This window comes from Gossypium hirsutum, chromosome A05, assembly GCF_007990345.1.
Source record: "Gossypium hirsutum isolate 1008001.06 chromosome A05, Gossypium_hirsutum_v2.1, whole genome shotgun sequence".
NCBI classification, from domain to species: domain Eukaryota; kingdom Viridiplantae; phylum Streptophyta; class Magnoliopsida; order Malvales; family Malvaceae; genus Gossypium; species Gossypium hirsutum.
Window position 1 is genome coordinate 27,073,312 of NC_053428.1, and position 16,931 is coordinate 27,090,242.

The window sequence follows — 16,931 nt, forward strand, 5'->3', positions numbered from 1 at the left end:
TCCTTGTTGTCCATCATATCTTGAAGTAGTTTTCTGAATCCTTCACAAGACTGGATGACATGCCCCTTGATCCCATGAAAATCACAAAAACATTTTGTATTTTCTTTTTTGAAAATTCTGTTGGGATGACAGAACAACCCCTTTTCAGCCATTACCTCCCAAATCTTTTGCAGCGGTGTCTTTATTTCAGAAACACAACTTTTGGCACACCACCTGTCTTCTTTTGTCAACGCGCTCACGTTTCCTTCAATATGGTTAGGGAGTGAATTTCCAACCGTATTGCCAGCACCATCAAATCATAAAATACCTGCATCGATAAGACCTTGAACCCTCCTTTTAAAGGCTAGACAATTTTCTGTAGAATACCCCTGGTTTTTGTGTGTACATGCAACTGGCGTCAGAATCGTACCATTTTGTGTATGGAGGCTTCAGGGGTGCCATATAATATGGGAATATTAACTGTTTTTCCAACATTTTTAGGTACAGCTCTCCGTATGACACGAGAATTGGGGTGAACTGGGGTTTTTCAAGATTGGATCTTATCAGTATTTGTTCATTTTTGGGTTGGTTTTGAGCAGGCATGGTATTTCGTGGGAACATGGCAAATGATCTTTGGTTATCTGTGGCGTAGAAGGGGTAAGGAGGAGGTAATTGATAGTAAGGGCTTTGGGGAGGATAATAAAAGTTTGGAGGTGGGTGATATCGAGGTCGTGGTTGGACTGGGTAAGGATTAGGAGTGTGGTGGCTCTCAATTCCCACCATATGGGCTTCTACCTCTCTTTTTTTTACAGGTGCTTCCCTTTCCAAGCTCTCGGAACCTTCCATCCTTCCATTTTTGATGGCATTTTCTATAAGTTCCCCGGATATTACAATATCTGCAAAGTCTTTCGTGGCACTTCCTACCAACTTATCATAAAATGGTGCTTTCAAAGTGTTGATGAAGAGGACCGTTATTTCAGTTTTAGTTAATGGGGGCTCTACTTGAGCCGAGATATCCCTCCATCTTTGCGCGTATTGCCTAAAAGTCTCTGTTGGCTTCTTTTCCATCATCTGCAGAGTTAGTCGATCAGGCACCATGTCGGATACATGCTTGTATTGTTCGCAAAATATTGATGCCAAGTCTTTCCATGACCGGATCATTTCTCTACTAAGTTGATTATCCCATCAAATGGCCGATCCGACCAAGCTGTCTTGGAAATATTATATTAACAATTTATCTTCATTCATGTAACCAGTCATCTTCCGGCAAAACATGACAAGATGCGCCTTTGGACATTTCGTTCCATCATATTTTTCAAAATTTGGCGCTTTAAATTTTGGAGGCAGAACTAGATCGGGCACCAAACTAAGCTCTTTGGCACTTACAATATGTTTGGTTTGGTGTATTGGCTAAGCCAATACACCCCTAATCCGTGGGCTCTACCTAATCCCTCTCTATCCCGTGTTTGGTTTAAAGTATTGGTAATACGGGTGTAATCGGTTACTTTCCTAATCGCTGAAAATCACCGATTTCTATTCCCCCCCTTTTGCCCATATTAGGAACGGCTTCAGCAAACCCTCTCTGTTTTACCCTCCCCGATCCCCTGTGTTCCTCTTCCGTTCCTTCAAGCTTGCTCCCCCTGTTTCATTTCTTTTCTTTTTCGGCCGATTTGCTCTCTATCGATTTGCTCTCTGTTTTACCCTCCCGATTGCCTTCCCCATTGTCTTCATTCCTTCTACCTTCTGCCCATTTGCTCAAGTTTCAACTGATTTCCTTCTACCTTCTCCCTTCTTTTCTTTTTCTTTACAACTTCTCTGTCACTCTTTCGATTGGCCTTCTCAACCAGTCGACACTCTTTCGATTGCTCTCAAGTAGTGGGTTTCAACACTCTTTCGACCGATTGCTCTCTCGAAAGGTAAAGGTTACTGCCTTGTTAGTGCATTCACTTCTTCAACTTTTGTGTTTAGACTGTTCTAGTGGATGAGACTCCAATTTGGAGTTTGTAACTCGAATCTTATTGAGCAAATGTAACACAAAAGTGAGGGTGATTCGCTAGTTTGATTAGACCAATTTTCCTCTGATGCTTCTTTGATGCTACTGAGATTCCCCTAGACAGGTGGACATTAATTTTTTACTTTCACTTTGTAATCTTGTTTCCTTTAGGTCACACAAGGGATTTGCTAGTTCATGCCAACACCTTCTGAGAACTGTGAATGTTGCAAGAACAAATATAATGTCCAACATACAGTACTGGTATGCATTTTGTGCATTCTATTTGGTTAATTAGATGTTGTAGGTTGCTATTGTGTTTATTCTTGGGAACCTACATCTGTTTTTAGGTGAAGTTCAACTTTGACACAATTGATGAAACTGATCTCCTTGAAGAGACATTGTTTGAGACGTTTTGAAGAGTAATTGCCCAAATTTTGTGGTAAGTTGATTCTGTGCAGGCACACAGTTTATTGAAAATATAATTATGTGATAATTATCTATTGATATCTATTGATGGTTTGAAAGATTTTACATGTGATAATTTGGTTGAATGGGGACTGATATAGTAAATTAGATTGAAGCTGCAATGAGTTTGATATGCGTCATTCACATATACTTACCGTTCTTATGCAATTTTAGCTAATTTCTAAACATTTTCTTGCAATTTTAGCTAATTTCTAAACATTTTCTCTCAAAGAAGTAGAATTCTATTTATTGATCATTATATTGAACTTTTTATCCTATACTTTCTTGTAAAGGACAAGATGATACTGGGTTTACTGCTATCTTTTCTTAAGTTGTATTATCTTTTTCATACTGGTTAATGTCTCAGCATTTGGAAACTGTTATCAAGTCTAGAATCCCTGGCATTCAGTCCCTTATTAATAAAACAATTGCTGAACTTGAAATCGAATTGAGTCGCCTTGGAAAGCCTATTGCAGCTGATACGGGTGTAAGTGTGCTCTTGTGTGTGGAGTTTGGAATTCTTTGGCTATTCCACTTGCAGTTGATTATTAGTTATAAGCTCTTTAGGAATTACTGATGATTGAGATGCTTATACAGGGGAAGTTGTACACAATTATGGAGATTTGCCGTATTTTTTATCAAAATTTCAGAGAACATTTGGATGGGGTGTATGTATCACGTCTTGTTTGTTTTACCTTCCTTAATACACCTGTCTTCAACATCATTCAATTTTGCTAATTTTGTTAGAGATTTTGTCTTGACTTTCAATGTTGTTCACAGGCGTACTGGTGGTGATAAGGTTTACAATGTTTTCGACAACCAACTTCCTGCTGCTTTGAAAAGGTTGCAATTTGACAGGTAACTATCAATGGAGAATATTAGGAAGCTCATTATTGAAGCTGATGGCTATCAACCACATTTAATAGCTCCTGAACAAGGATACCGTCATTTGATTGAATCTACTTTAGTTACTATCAGAGGTCCAGCTGAGGCTGCTGTTGATGCGGTATGAAAGTAAATTTTAGAAAAATGCTATATCTGTCATATTCAATTTGGCATGCCAAGATCATCTGGTTTTCTTTTTCTTTCAGCATCAGTTCAGTTGTGATTCTTAAAACACATTTTTTTTCTTTCAAGTATCAATATTCTTGCTATCCTCTACTATTTAGTTGTCTTACATAAAAAATGTTGATAATTTTTAACTGCTATTAAGGTCTCGGTTTACTAGGGATCATGTTGGTCATAGACTGATGTTTCAAATTGGATTGATTTCATTTGTTACATTTTTCAGACTCATTCCATTCTGAAGGATCTGGTTCACAAGGCTATGAGTGAAACTCCGGTATATTCCCATCTTTGCTTATATTGTTCATGTACCAAATAAAATTTGCCTGCTATTTTTCTATCTTTTGACATTGAGTTTAGTATTCTTCAAGGTTTATAAGAGTCAACTTACCGTCTGTTACTTATTTTGGTGAAACAGATGATCAGTGAATGATTTCTGAGAAATTTCTTTCGTAGCAAAAACGATTATCGGCATTACTGAATGAGGATCCAGCAATCATGGAACGCCGATCCGCTCTTGCGAAGAGACTGGAATTATATAGGAGTGCACAAGCTGAAATCGATGCGGTCGCTTGGTCGAAGTAAGAGTGGGTAAATTTAGAACCATGGGGCATGGTATTGGGATCTGTTTTGTTGTATTTTCGTTAAAGCAATATATTTTTTACCATATTTTAGAATGCAAACATCATTTGTTGTGTATTCTAAGTTTCTTTAAAGCTGTATAATATGCAAATGTTTTGCCACTTTATCGCTTATGTGATTTTTCATTCATTAATTTAAGCATCCGAACACATTTTGGAAATAACTTGAGTCTGACCCAAATACCTCTCGATTTTTTCTTTTTTCTTTTTGCAATTTATTAATTTAAGCATTTTTGAGATAAATTTTAAAATTACTAGACAAATCCTCTTCCCATGCTTCGGAAAATTAGTCATATTTTGACTAAGATAATAATTATTTTAAATTATACAAATTCATATAAGATAATTTATTAGTTATAATTATTTTAAATTTTATTAAATCATATATTTTAATTAAAATATATTTAATATTAATTATTTCAAATTATCTTTTATAGTATCATATATTATGATTTGAGTAAATTCATATAAGAATATTAATTATTAAGAATTTTATTAAATTATATATTTTAATTATAATATATTTAATAATATTATGTTAATTTATATTTTATAGTATCATATATTATTATTTGAGTAAATTCATATAAGAATATTGATTATTAAGAATTTTATTAAATTCTATATTTTAATTATAATATATCTAATAATAATTATGTTTAAATATGATTAAATTATTTATTATTGATAATAATAATCTTATTAAAATTTAAATAACAATAACAATAATCATTTACCAAAACAAATTTATGGTAAGGGTATTCTAGTCATTTTAGTTTTTTCCATTATGCTATTACACCTCTATTCCATTCAACCAACCACAAGATTACTATTACGCCTCTATTCCATTACATTCAACCAAACAGTTGATTTGCTATTACACCTCTAATCCAATACACCTCTAATCCAATACAACTCTAATCCAATACACCTCTAATCCAATACAGCGAACCAAACGTACCCTTAGTGTAGAGAAGGTTTCAGCACCTTCTATCGCCTTGAGCCTTTCTTCCAAGCTCCTATACTTATCCTGGACATCATGATCATTCATTTTCAACCTGGCTATTTTTACCGGATCATCCAAATCTGGAACATTGGGATCAGCATGATTAGCTCAGGGGTCCGATACGAATATACCTTGCCTTAGATGAGCAGGGGGTACGGGTCGTTGCTCCAAGCTTGCAGGTTTTCCTCGAGGACATTCTCTTTGCATTATATATGCATGAAGTGGAGTGAATCCTGGGGGATAGAGCGGATCCTGATCATGATTAGTTCTTGGCTAAGGCTCTATAGTGTCAGGGTTCTGCATAGGTTCTTTTCCTTTGACCAAAGCTGTCATCATTTCCATCATTTTGGCCATCTGATCTCTTTGCTCGAGTGATTCCTCTCGATATCTTAACATAAATCTCTTGCTTCCTGTTGTGACTTGGTCAACTGCTTTTGCAATTCAAGCTTCTGTTGTATTCTTCTTACTCAAAATGTTTTAGCTAAATGCTGTACGTGCAGGTTTCGGGATTCAAAGAAATGGAAGAAAATGCCCAAATTGAATAAAAGAGCTTTGCACAACAGAGGCAAGATATGGTAAAGAAAGGGAACTTTGGTTTAAAAGAAGGAAAAGAAAAAAAAATCAGATAATCCTATGACTTGTAGAAATTGGTGTCTTATTTAGGATCCTAGTTAGTAAGATTTAAGTCATTTAACAACCATCTATCACCTTTTCTTAACCATGAGTGTGTTAAATTCTTATACATATGAGGTTATACTGGCACCCGCCTGCCCCGGTATCGGTCGAACAACTGCACCAAGAAGAAGGAAGGCCAAAATTAGTTCAATAATTTCCTCAAACAACTTTAGCAAGTCAAAATATTGATGCGCGCATGAAAAATAAACTTTTATGATGTTAACATGATCTGCACATGAAAGATATAAAAGGTGGTCCATCAATTGCTTCAGCAGCTGACATGAATAAAAATTAAGCCTACTAAAGGGGAGGAAAGAGATAGAGAGAGCCATTGTGATACGGGGTTGCGCGCGGACCAAGATCGAGTTGCCAAGTCACGAGAAACTCCTACGAAAACCCTAAACAATTAGATCTGAAACGAAACAGAAAATTAAAAGATTAGATTTTTAAATTTTCAGATCTGAAATAAAATCCCCAAATCAGCAAAGAATCAAATTGAGAATAGAAATAAGTGTTAGGGTTCTTGAAACCCTCAAGGAGATTGTGATTCTGCCCAATTGAACACCAAGATAGTTTTCCCCAAATTTCGACAATCTAATTTCACCCAAAAAGAGTATAGAAAAACCCTAGAAATTGGGGATTTTTGGGCTGATTCCTTAAGATAGAAAAAGGCTGAAAACACAATAAGAACAGAAAATAGATTAGATAATGATTCAGCACAAGTAGAAATAAAGAAAGAATTGACAGTAAGAAATTAAAAGATAAGTCCTAAGAAGCCTTGAAATCTCGAAAGATCTCACAACTCCCTTCAAACGGCTCTAATCTCCCCTCCAAAGAATATCAATGGCAAGAAGAATGTTGAAGATGGCTCCCACAATCACAAGATTGTTAAAACAACTTCTAAAGAAAACTCAAGAGAAAAATCTTGGAGAAAACTCAAAGAAAATTCTGCTCTCAACAAATCTGAAATTTTAATAATAATGATAAGTGTTTAACAAGGTGGACAGCCATGCCTTTAAATAGGCCTTATAACTAGTCCTAATCTAATTAGAAAACTAAAATAAAAAAACTCCTAATTATTTTAATATGGAAATTCGGTCAAAGGTCATTTTATCTGGGACTCTTGGACTGAATATTGACATAAAATTTAAACTAAGTAAATAAATAAATAAATAAATAAAAATAAAAATAAAACTTTACAACTTGGGCCACTTTGACAATTTGGCCTGATTTTCAACTAAGTATGGATGGATTTCTTGATTGGGCTGGGAATTTGCTTATTGGGCCTCGCCTTCAAGAATTTGGGCTTTTGTGACTCGTATCATTCCCCCCTTCCTCAAAAAGATTCGTCCTCGAATCTAAAAAATCAAATGAACTCGACTTTCCTCTATCGAACGGGACTAATGGCAATTGAGTCCACTGAAAAGAATAGCCATGAGATAGTAAATAGCAACGGAAACAAGCTTGTAGTCCAATCATAAGCATAACAGAACAGGTATAACGCATGTGAATGGACAGATTCAGATTACCATGCAAACAATCTAATTTACTCACCACTGCCTCGTCAAATATTTGAAACAAAGATGGACATGTTTTAAGGCATTCAGTCGTCTCACATTGTTCCCACAAACCATGAATAAATTGCGAGTAATAAATCAAATGGTAAACATAATCGTCACAAGTAGGTATTTGAAAAGATTCACATGGTTCACAGAGTTGCATAATCATACCATGCATTAATCGACGGTCTATAGATTCACTCACACATGCATTATCAAAAACAAGAATCTTTTTATCAACCATCAAAACAGATAGATCATCAATAAATAAAATAGGACAGTCAAGCACGTTTCGATCTAAGTGTTCATCAACACGATCTTTATCACTATCCGAGGAGTACAAAAGTGTTTCAAAGGTTTCAAGCATCTTACCTCGATAAGCAGAAGAATAAGGGTCGATTTTACCTTTTTCATTTAAAACAAACCTTCGCTCATCGGGGGCATAGTGTAGTCGAATCTCCGTTGTTGAGTTAACCTTTGTCAAATGGAACTCAAACTTCATATACAACCACATAAACTGTTTAAGGCACGGATATAAATTGAAAACAAATTTGGAAAATTTCGTTACCTTATTCTCCAAAACAGATTTGGACAAATTCGAGGATTTTACACAAGGTAAATCAAGAGAATAACAAATCACGCTTCTTTTCGTAATGACTTTATCAACCACAATCGAAGAGTAACAATTAATCGGATCAAAATGAGGGGATCTTTTAAGAACTAAGTCACCAAAAGTTTTATCAATAATTTTCAAATCTGCAATGGACTCGGTTTCTAAAATTTCCTTACCTCGCTTACCTTCGGGATCATGTAGTTTGATTTCATATTTGCCTAAGTTGATCGTATGAAAGCGTCTTTCATTTGAGAGGTATTGAAGTTGAAAGTTATCTTTCGATCTTTCAGGAACCTGAAAATTAGCAACACAAGAAAAATTCATATCTTGGTTAGTGGAAACATTCCTCACTAGCCTTTCCTCGTCTTTTTCTTTTGTTTCTTTTTCTAACTCATTTTCTCTTCTTTCTTCAACTTCTTTTTCAAATTTCTTTTCTGTTTCACATTCATTTTCACTCGCAATCTCTTTTTGCTCTTTTTCATTCTCTTTTTCTTTTTCCTCACTTGTTTTAACAGAATTTCTCAGTTTGATTTGGTCCTCATGGACTTGTTCCGGAGTGAGCGGCACTAAGGTAAGTTTCTTTCCTTGATGCTTGAAAGAATACCTATTGGTACGACCATCGTGAGTGACTTTTCGATCCAGTTGCCATGGTTCTCTTAGCAATAAATGGCAGGCTTGAATAGGTACTACGTCGCACACGACTTCGTCTTGATATTTACCGATAGAAAAGGCGATGCGCACTTGTTGAGTGACCTTAAATTGGCTTTCGTTGCTAAGCCCTTGTAGTTGATAAGGTCGTGGATGCTTGGTAGTGGTTAAGCAAAGCTTTTCCACCATCGTCGTGCTGGCTACGTTCGAGCAACTTTCACCATCAATAATAACTCTACAAAGCTTACCTTGTACATGGCAGTGAGTATGAAAGAGATGTTCTCGTTGCTGCTCGCTCTTTGGTTTTGCCAAAGAGGGTTGTCCATGATCATGAAGATCATAATCAGTTCTAGGGACACGCCGAGGAGCGCGCCTATGAGCAGGAGGCTGGTTATCCACATCGTCTTTAATTTGATCTCGATATTGAGGCTCTTGATTCAACCGCACCTCATTGATAGTAGCAGTCAACGCTCGAAGTGCAGCAGCCTGTTCGTCCAACTGTTGTTGAAATTTTTTAAATATGTCACTAGTATTATCACCTGTAGACATTTTTTTTAAAACCTGCAAAACACTCAACACTCAAAAATAAAAGTTATCAAACCTCACCGTTAATCACTCAAAAAGAAAAAATCAAATTCTCAATGAGGTCGAATTCAATCTTGTGAGTTCTTTATCAGAGTTTATATCAACCAATTAGAGAGTGTGAACCAAACTACCAAAGAATCCTAATTTGCACTAGGATGCTAAAAACTGACGAGACATCAATTGATTCGTGTTGCACCGAGGAAGAAGTTGTGCACACGTTTAAATCCTACTAACACAAGAAACAAGAAGGTGTTAGATAACGTAAAGGAAGAATAAAGGGAAACAAATGAAAACCTACAGCTAAGAATCAATAAAAATTGCTGAAAACAGAAAACCCGAAAAACTGCGGAGTAACTTGACAACTTCGTTCGAGGTGTTCCCGATCTCCAAAAATCACGAAATTAAATCTGGAGTGTCCTTATATATTGAATTTTTTATCTGGAAATTTTGGGCACCAAATTCAACCCGCTAAATCTTTTTTTAAATTTTTATTGAATTTCGTATTTTTTGATTTTTTTGACTTTTTTGACTGATTTTTTTGCGGGAATAATTTTTTTGTATTCAATCACAGTGCCAAAAATATGTATGTAAAATTTCAGATCAATCGGACAACGTTTACCCACTCAAATGAATTTTTTAAACAATTTTTCTGGGTAAAACTGCCGTTTATGCTTTAAAAAATAGAGATCAGTTTAGAAATCAACCAAGAACACCCAAAACGCCCAAAATCTGATACCAAATGATACGGGGTTGCGCGCGGACCAAGATCGAGTTGTCAAGTCACGAGAAACTCCTACGAAAACCCTAAACAATTAGATCTGAAACGAAACAGAAAATTAAAAGATTAGATTTTTGAATTTTCAGATCTGAAATAAAATCCCCAAATCAGCAAAAAATCAAATTGAGAATAGAAATAAGTGTTAGGGTTCTTGAAACCCTCAAGGAGATTGTGATTCTGCCCAATTGAACACCAAGATAGTTTTTCCCAAATTTCGACAATCTAATTTCACCCAAAAAGAGTATGGAAAAACCCTAGAAATTGGGAATTTTTGGGCTGATTCCTTAAGATAGAAAAAGGCTGAAAACACAATAAGAACAGAAAATAGATTAGATAATGATTCAGCACAAGTAGAAATAAAGAAAGAATTGACAGTAAGAAATTAAAAGATAAGTCCTAAGAAGCCTTGAAATCTCGAAAGATCTCACAACTCCCTTCAAACGGCTCTAATCTCCCCTCCAAAGAATATCAATGGCAAGAAGAAGGTTGAAGATGGCTCCCACAATCACAAGATTGTTAAAACAACTTCTAAAGAAAACTCAAGAGAAAAATCTTGGAGAAAACTCAAAGAAAATTCTGCTCTCAACAAATCTGAAATTTTAATAATAATGATAAGTGTTTAACAAGGTGGACAGCCATGCCTTTAAATAGGCCTTATAACTAGTCCTAATCTAATTAGAAAACTAAAATAAAAAAAACTCCTAATTATTTTAATATAGAAATTCGGTCAAAGGTCATTTTATCTGGGACTCTTGGACTGAATATTGACATAAAAATTTAAACTAAGTAAATAAATAAATAAATAAATAAAAATAAAAATAAAACTTTACAACTTGGGCCACTTTGACAATTTGGCCTGATTTTCAACTAAGTATGGATGGATTTCTTGATTGGGCTGGGAATTTGCTTATTGGGCCTCGCCTTCAAGAATTTGGGCTTTTGTGACTCGTATCACATTGTCTTAAAGAAAATGTATCTTTCTTGCATACAATGTGAAAAAACTGATAATTGTTTTCCGTCCCTAGGATTTCAAGTCAATGCCAGTTAAATTGACATTTTAGTCATCATGCACCTCAGATAATCACGCAATTAGCATGAGCATAACATGAATAGTGGTAATAAGGTACAATCTTCAGCTCGCCCCAGACCAGACCAAAGCTATGTTAGTCTATATCCACATGGCCATACACCATTCAGTGCCTACAAGCTCTTTGTATGCTTAAGATCTATACTTCTGAAATTAAAACCAGATGCTGGACTGGCAGATTCCTTTGAATTAGTAACATGTGCTCTAAGAGTGACTGAACTATGTGATACATCATACATGTCATAGTAGGTGTCACTGTCATAGGCAGATTCTTTACCTACAAGATTTGCATACATATTCAATATTAATAAAATCACGGAATAAATAATCTTTACAAAAAGTAAATAATCATAAGTTGTAATTATGAGATTTTTATTACAACAAGACGTTATTCCTATATTATTCTTGGTCAATGCCTTGTCAAGATAGGACAACAATAAAATTGTTGAGACTGACACATCGTTATGCTCTAACTCATGAAGCAAGGAACTGATTCTAGAAGTTGAGGGGTCATAGACTTGAGCTAAATGACACAGTCAAGGGGAAACGATGGTTTTTGAAACAAATGAAAATATTGATATTTTTCATTAATATTTATAATCAATTAAGAAGATGGTCCATCCATTAAAGTTCTTTCACTCATTATTGAGGTAAACTTTTGTTAGAAGATGGACCCAAGGACAGCTGATGATTTGATAACTTGGTGGACTGACATTTGCTGAATAAAAGATTCCACAAAAATTAAGTCAGTTAAGTGTTTGGCACAAGCACTTTTTGTATCGCTTGAGCTGCAAGGGCAGGTATGACAATCACTTCTTCTAAGTCATCATTGCCTTAACACACTTGACCTGGACACCTAAATTTGCACTTGGCAATATTGTGAAGATATTCCCTCTAATAACATGAGAGAAAAAGGGAGAGATGGGACAAAAGGTTTATATTAGTTCCCTTGGAAGGTAGGATAAAAGGATCTCAATAAATGAACAAACCATCACAAACAAAGATTCCACTTAATGAAGTTAGTAACTTAAACAATCTAATATCAAGCTCTGGTTCTTTCTAATATACCAATCTCAGTCGCACTGAAATAGATAGCTATTTACCCGCTACTTGCAGCAAGAAGAATGGATGTTGATTCAGTTGCTGACATGTTGAATGCAGAATAAAATGGCTTCAGACCTAACTTCTTTCAGCTAGTCAAAAATATTCAATACGAACTTAGTTTTAGATTACTTTTTGGCTTTCTTTCATACTCTGAGATCACTAAAGATTATTGCTCATATTTCAAATTTTAGGGCTATTCTAGGAAGCTGCTAAAAATTAAAACTGATTTAATCAAGTAAACAACCAACCAAGAACTAACAAAATAATATTTCACAAGCATGCATGTCCAGCAGAAGTTTACAAGTTAAAAACAAAAGTACTTAACTTAGAAACAAAACGTACCGATCTAATATATCGTTGCTGGAACAACCAACCAACAATAGGTATCCTCTGCAAAAACACTGCCAGTGTTGGCCAAAAACCACTGCAAAAGAAATTTTGAATGCCAAATGAGAAGAGCAAAATTAATAGAAGCCAAGCATTTTTATTAAATCAAGGGAATGAAAAATTCAAACCTAAAGAGCACAATAAACCCATATGCCTCCAATACCATGCCAATGATAGGCCATCCAATGACAAGAAAAAAGAAGCCAACACCAAACGAGATTGTTCCCTGCATTCAATAGCAATTAATTGTAATGAAAACAAGAGATGAACACACAATTGTGTGTGTTGATGTGCTTATGTGTGAGACAAAGAGAGAGGGAGAGGATAAATCAAACCTTAAAATTTTGACGTTTCATGAAAAATTGCATGGTAGACTTCAGACCAATAGTCAAGGCCACTCCTGATATGAAAAGGATCTGGTTAACAGAAAAGGAAAGAAGGCAGTTTTAGTCAAGTATGATTTAAGGGGGAAATAGAAAAGAGTTGTGCAAAAAGGACAGAATGTAATAAAATTTAGCTTACATTTCCCATGGCAAGAAATCCCTTGTCGAAAAAGAAGATAATTCCGAGAAATGAAAAAAATATGCCAAATCCGGTTAATCCTAGCCCAATTTCTGTTTTTCATAATTCTAGAATTAATATGTATGAAAGTTAACAGCATGAAAATAAAAACAGAAGTTGTCACTTTGCCTTTTTCCCAGATATATTGATCACAAACAAAGCCATATGTCTCCAATTGCCAAGTCAATGTGAATCAAATGCTAGAGTACCAAAGGTCTCCTACTTGCCTCCAAGCATTTTCAATCTCAAGAATCCATGTAATTGAGCATACAATTTTATCAGCAAACACGTTTAGCTTTAAACTAAAAGATTAGATTCTACAAAAATCCAGAATTAACTAAATAATCTATATGCCATACAGCTTAGGCATTGGTAAGGTTCTTACTTTTCACCAAATCATCTCATGTACTATATAAAAGTAATGTTATCATTTTGAAGTACTCCTATGAAAATTCCATAATACTAAACTGTTTTCGATTAGCATTTTCCACAGAAAATCCAAATGCAAGAGGGTCTACCACTTTGTGTCTTGAACAATATGCACTGTCAATTAAGCACATTGCACATACGTCACCGAGAATAAATAAATACATGATAAGGTTAACAATTAGAACTGCGTCCTACAAACTGTCTAATGCATTTGAACTTCGAAGAATGAGAAGACTAAAACATAGCTGAAACGATACATATTAATTAAAAATATTTTACCGTATAATTAAATCAAATTTGGTAAGCAGTGATCCACTACAAGGTTTTAATTTGATTTTTGGCTAGCATCAATATCATAGAATCACCATTAATGCTTCTTTTAAGGCAATTTGAAAAGATGGCTTATGAAAACGTACGCACAAAGCTCACGCTAGACTTCATCAAACATATTCGAAACTTCGAAATAGATTAGCACTTCAAACTTCAAATTATTCGCTAATTGACTCGACGTAAAATAGAATGAGGATTTGAACACATTCCTATCTCGAAAGCAGTCATAAAAACAATAAAAACCTACAGAGTAACTAGAAGAAGCAAATCCATATCTCACTAAAACTTTTAGGAATGGCACGTTGAACCGTATTTCAAGTACCAAAATCAACAGAAGTGTAAATAAAATAACAGATTAAAGATTCAGAGATGCGTTAACCGAATGAAAAGAAGCAAAGAAAGCACAAATTAAATCAACAACAACAAGGAAAAGAAAAGAGCTCACTCTTTAGGTCGTTCATTTCAAAGGAAGCCATTGGGCTGATTATTGAGATTCCTGAACCTTAACAGAGAAAAAGAAAGTTGAATGAATCAAAGTTAGAGTGTGCTGAAGAGAAAAGAGAATCTAACAATTAATACAAATCTAAAAGAGTAGAGTGAAAGGCGAAAAAAATAAAATAGGTTCCATTTCGCGTACCTAATCAAAGAGGGAAAGAAGAGCCAGGACCAGGAGTATGTATGACGAAATTATTAGAGATAAGAGAACTCGAGAAAGATTTCTTTGTATTGTCGGGAAATTTAAGAGACTTTTGGGATAAATAATAAACAAAAATGTATACTAATTAATAAGCTAAGTTGATTCCTTAATGTGCTAACTTAACACACGTCGACTGCCCAATCAAATCAATCTAAGAAAAGTGTAAATTCCACATTTAATCACCTATCTATAGTTTAAATTACGATTTTATCATTAAACTTTGAAAAGTTACAATAAACCTTACTGATTTGTTATATTTTCATCAATTAATGTTAATGGCGCCACGACAAACTGAGGTGGCATCTCATATCATCATTTCAAAAAAAAAAAAAGTATTAGGTCAAATTACACAGCTAACCCCTTCTTTTTTGGAGTAATTTAATTCTTTTTTAATTTATTTTCTTTTAACTTTTTACATCCTTTTATTTCTTTATTTCCCTTCTTCTTCTTCCTTTATAAACTGCAAATTTCAATATTTTGTATGGAGGATTCGGGTGGGAAGACTACATATTGTAAAAATATCGAGTTTTAAAAAGTTGGATGTAATAAATGTTGGGTATGGGTCCCACTATGTGGGAAACCCATAGTTTCTGCCATAATGTTTTGTCTTTCTCTTTTGGTTTTGTCAAAAACCATTTTGGGGTTTTTAAACGGGTGTTGGGCAGAAATTTTAGTAGAGCCAAAAAAAAAAATCTCAAATTAAAACAGAGAGAAAGAGAGAAGAAAATTTCAGTTTTTCAAGTTTGGTGCAGCAGTGATCAACTCTTCGATCGAAGGTTCATCCGTGGTTCGATTGAGCTGATTTTTGGACAGCAGCTAGGTGATAAGGTGTTCTTGACTTTGTACGGTCGGATTTTTCATCCGAGTCTTGTAGCGTCGGAAATACCCATTTTCAGCAGCTACGTTTTTGGTGATGTTCTCTCATTTTTCTCTCTTTTGCTAAAGATTACATGTTGTTAGCCTTGTCGGAGTTGAATGCTTGTTGTAGGCTTGATATTGTGATCTTGTAGTTGAACATTTGATGATAGTGGAGCTCTTTATCGGACTCTAAAGTCCCGTGGTTTTTACCCTTGATTTAAAGGGGTTTTCCACGTAAAAATATCGGTGTCTCTATTTATTTTTGTTGTGGTTGCATTAGTTGATTTGTGGTTGATTAAGGTTGCTAGAGAACATATCTTGTGCTATTGTGCTTGCCATAATTTTTACAGGAGTTATAAGGAGAGAAAGAACACCGGTTGTGCTTTCGCTTTGTTTCGGTTGTTCGGTTTCTTCCCAACAAACTGGTACCAGAGCTTGGTTATTGTGTCAGATAATTATGGAAATTAATACGAGCAAGATGATTATGTTGAATGGCACAAATTATCAACTTTGGCGGAATAAAATGAAGGACTTGTTGTTTGTGAAGGCTTTGCATCTTCCGGTCTTTACTACTCAAAAACCCGATTCGAAAAGTGATGAAGAATGGGAATTTGAGCATCAACAAGTGTGTGGCTTTATTCGGCAATTTGTTGAAGAAAATGTTTACAATCACATTGATCAGTAGACACATGCTCGAACATTGTGGGAGAAGCTTGAAAGCTTGTATGCTTCGAGGTCGGGCAATAACAAGTTATTTTTGCTGAAGAAAATGATGGCGCTGAAATATAAAGAAGGAATGTCTATAGCTGACCATGTTAGTGAATTTCAGAGTATGATGAATCAGTTGCTTGGTATGGGTGTCAAATTTGATGACGAGATTTTAGGACTTTGGTTGCTTGCTACTCTACCAGACTCTTGGGAGACCTTTCGAGTCTCACTCATTAATTCTGCCCCACAGGGTATTATTACTTTGGATTTGGCTAAGAGTGGTGTGTTGAATGAAGAGGTTAGAAGAAGATCTCAGGGTTCTACATCACAGTCCGAGGTGTTGGTTATCGAGAACAGGGGGAGAAACAGAGACAAAGATGGAAAGGGTAGAGATAAAAGCCGAAGCAAGTCAAGATCGAGATACAAGAATCTTGAGTGTCATCATTGTGGTAAGAAAGGTCATATCAAGAAATATTGCTTCAAGTGGAAGAAAGAGAACAAAAGTGGTGGTGATAAACACGACCGGAATGACGATGAAAAATCCGAGCGTGTTACTACTGTTACTCGTGAAGATTTGTTAGTTATTTGTGATCAGAATTTGGTCAACCTAGCATGCGACGAGACTAGTTGGGTGATTGATACTGGTGCATCACTTCATGTCACGTCGAGGAAGGAATTCTTCACATCTTATACTCCTGGTGATTTTGGGGTATTGAAGATGGGTAATGATGGTTTGGTTTCGGTTATTGGTATGGGAGATGTT

The 16,931-nt window shown here is 35.2% G+C and overlaps 1 protein-coding gene and 1 long non-coding RNA gene across 6 annotated transcripts; one reads left to right on the top strand and one right to left on the bottom strand.

Moving 5' to 3' along the window:
- Positions 1-2,971: 2,971 nt before the first annotated feature.
- Positions 2,972-3,804, top strand: LOC107961421 (uncharacterized). Its single transcript, XR_005926422.1, has 3 exons — positions 2,972-3,105; positions 3,218-3,443; positions 3,729-3,804. It is a non-coding gene; the product is annotated as an uncharacterized lncRNA (long non-coding RNA).
- Positions 3,805-5,002: 1,198 nt separating this feature from the next.
- Positions 5,003-14,657, bottom strand: LOC107959563 (vesicle transport protein GOT1). Of its 5 annotated transcripts, none has more exons than XM_016895640.2 (7): positions 14,543-14,657; positions 14,351-14,407; positions 13,108-13,199; positions 12,921-13,001; positions 12,714-12,811; positions 12,541-12,622; positions 5,003-5,939 (listed from the first exon to the last, which is right to left on the bottom strand). In XM_016895640.2, the coding sequence occupies exons 2-7, from the start codon at positions 14,379-14,381 to the stop codon at positions 5,901-5,903; spliced, it is 423 nt and encodes a 140-aa protein (XP_016751129.2). In that variant the 5' UTR covers positions 14,382-14,407; positions 14,543-14,657; the 3' UTR covers positions 5,003-5,900. The 5 variants fall into 5 exon arrangements, with proteins under 5 accessions (XP_016751129.2, XP_040968030.1, XP_016751127.2 ...); XM_041112096.1 differs by lacking the exon at positions 5,003-5,939 and adding an exon at positions 6,783-7,243; XM_016895638.2 differs by lacking the exon at positions 5,003-5,939 and adding an exon at positions 10,573-11,371.
- Between the last annotated feature and the right edge of the window lie 2,274 nt (positions 14,658-16,931).

What these genes read in the sequence shown, in the direction of transcription:
- LOC107959563 (XM_016895638.2), bottom strand. Translation starts at nt 14,381, where the DNA reads ATGGCTTCCTTTGAAATGAACGACCTAAAGA. An exon ending in TGAAATGAACGACCTAAAGA is followed by an intron (nt 13,200 to 14,350) that starts GTGAGCTCTTTT and finishes TATGAAAAACAG; the next exon opens with AAATTGGGCTAGGATTAACC. An exon ending in TGAAACGTCAAAATTTTAAG is followed by an intron (nt 12,812 to 12,920) that starts GTTTGATTTATC and finishes TATTGAATGCAG; the next exon opens with GGAACAATCTCGTTTGGTGT.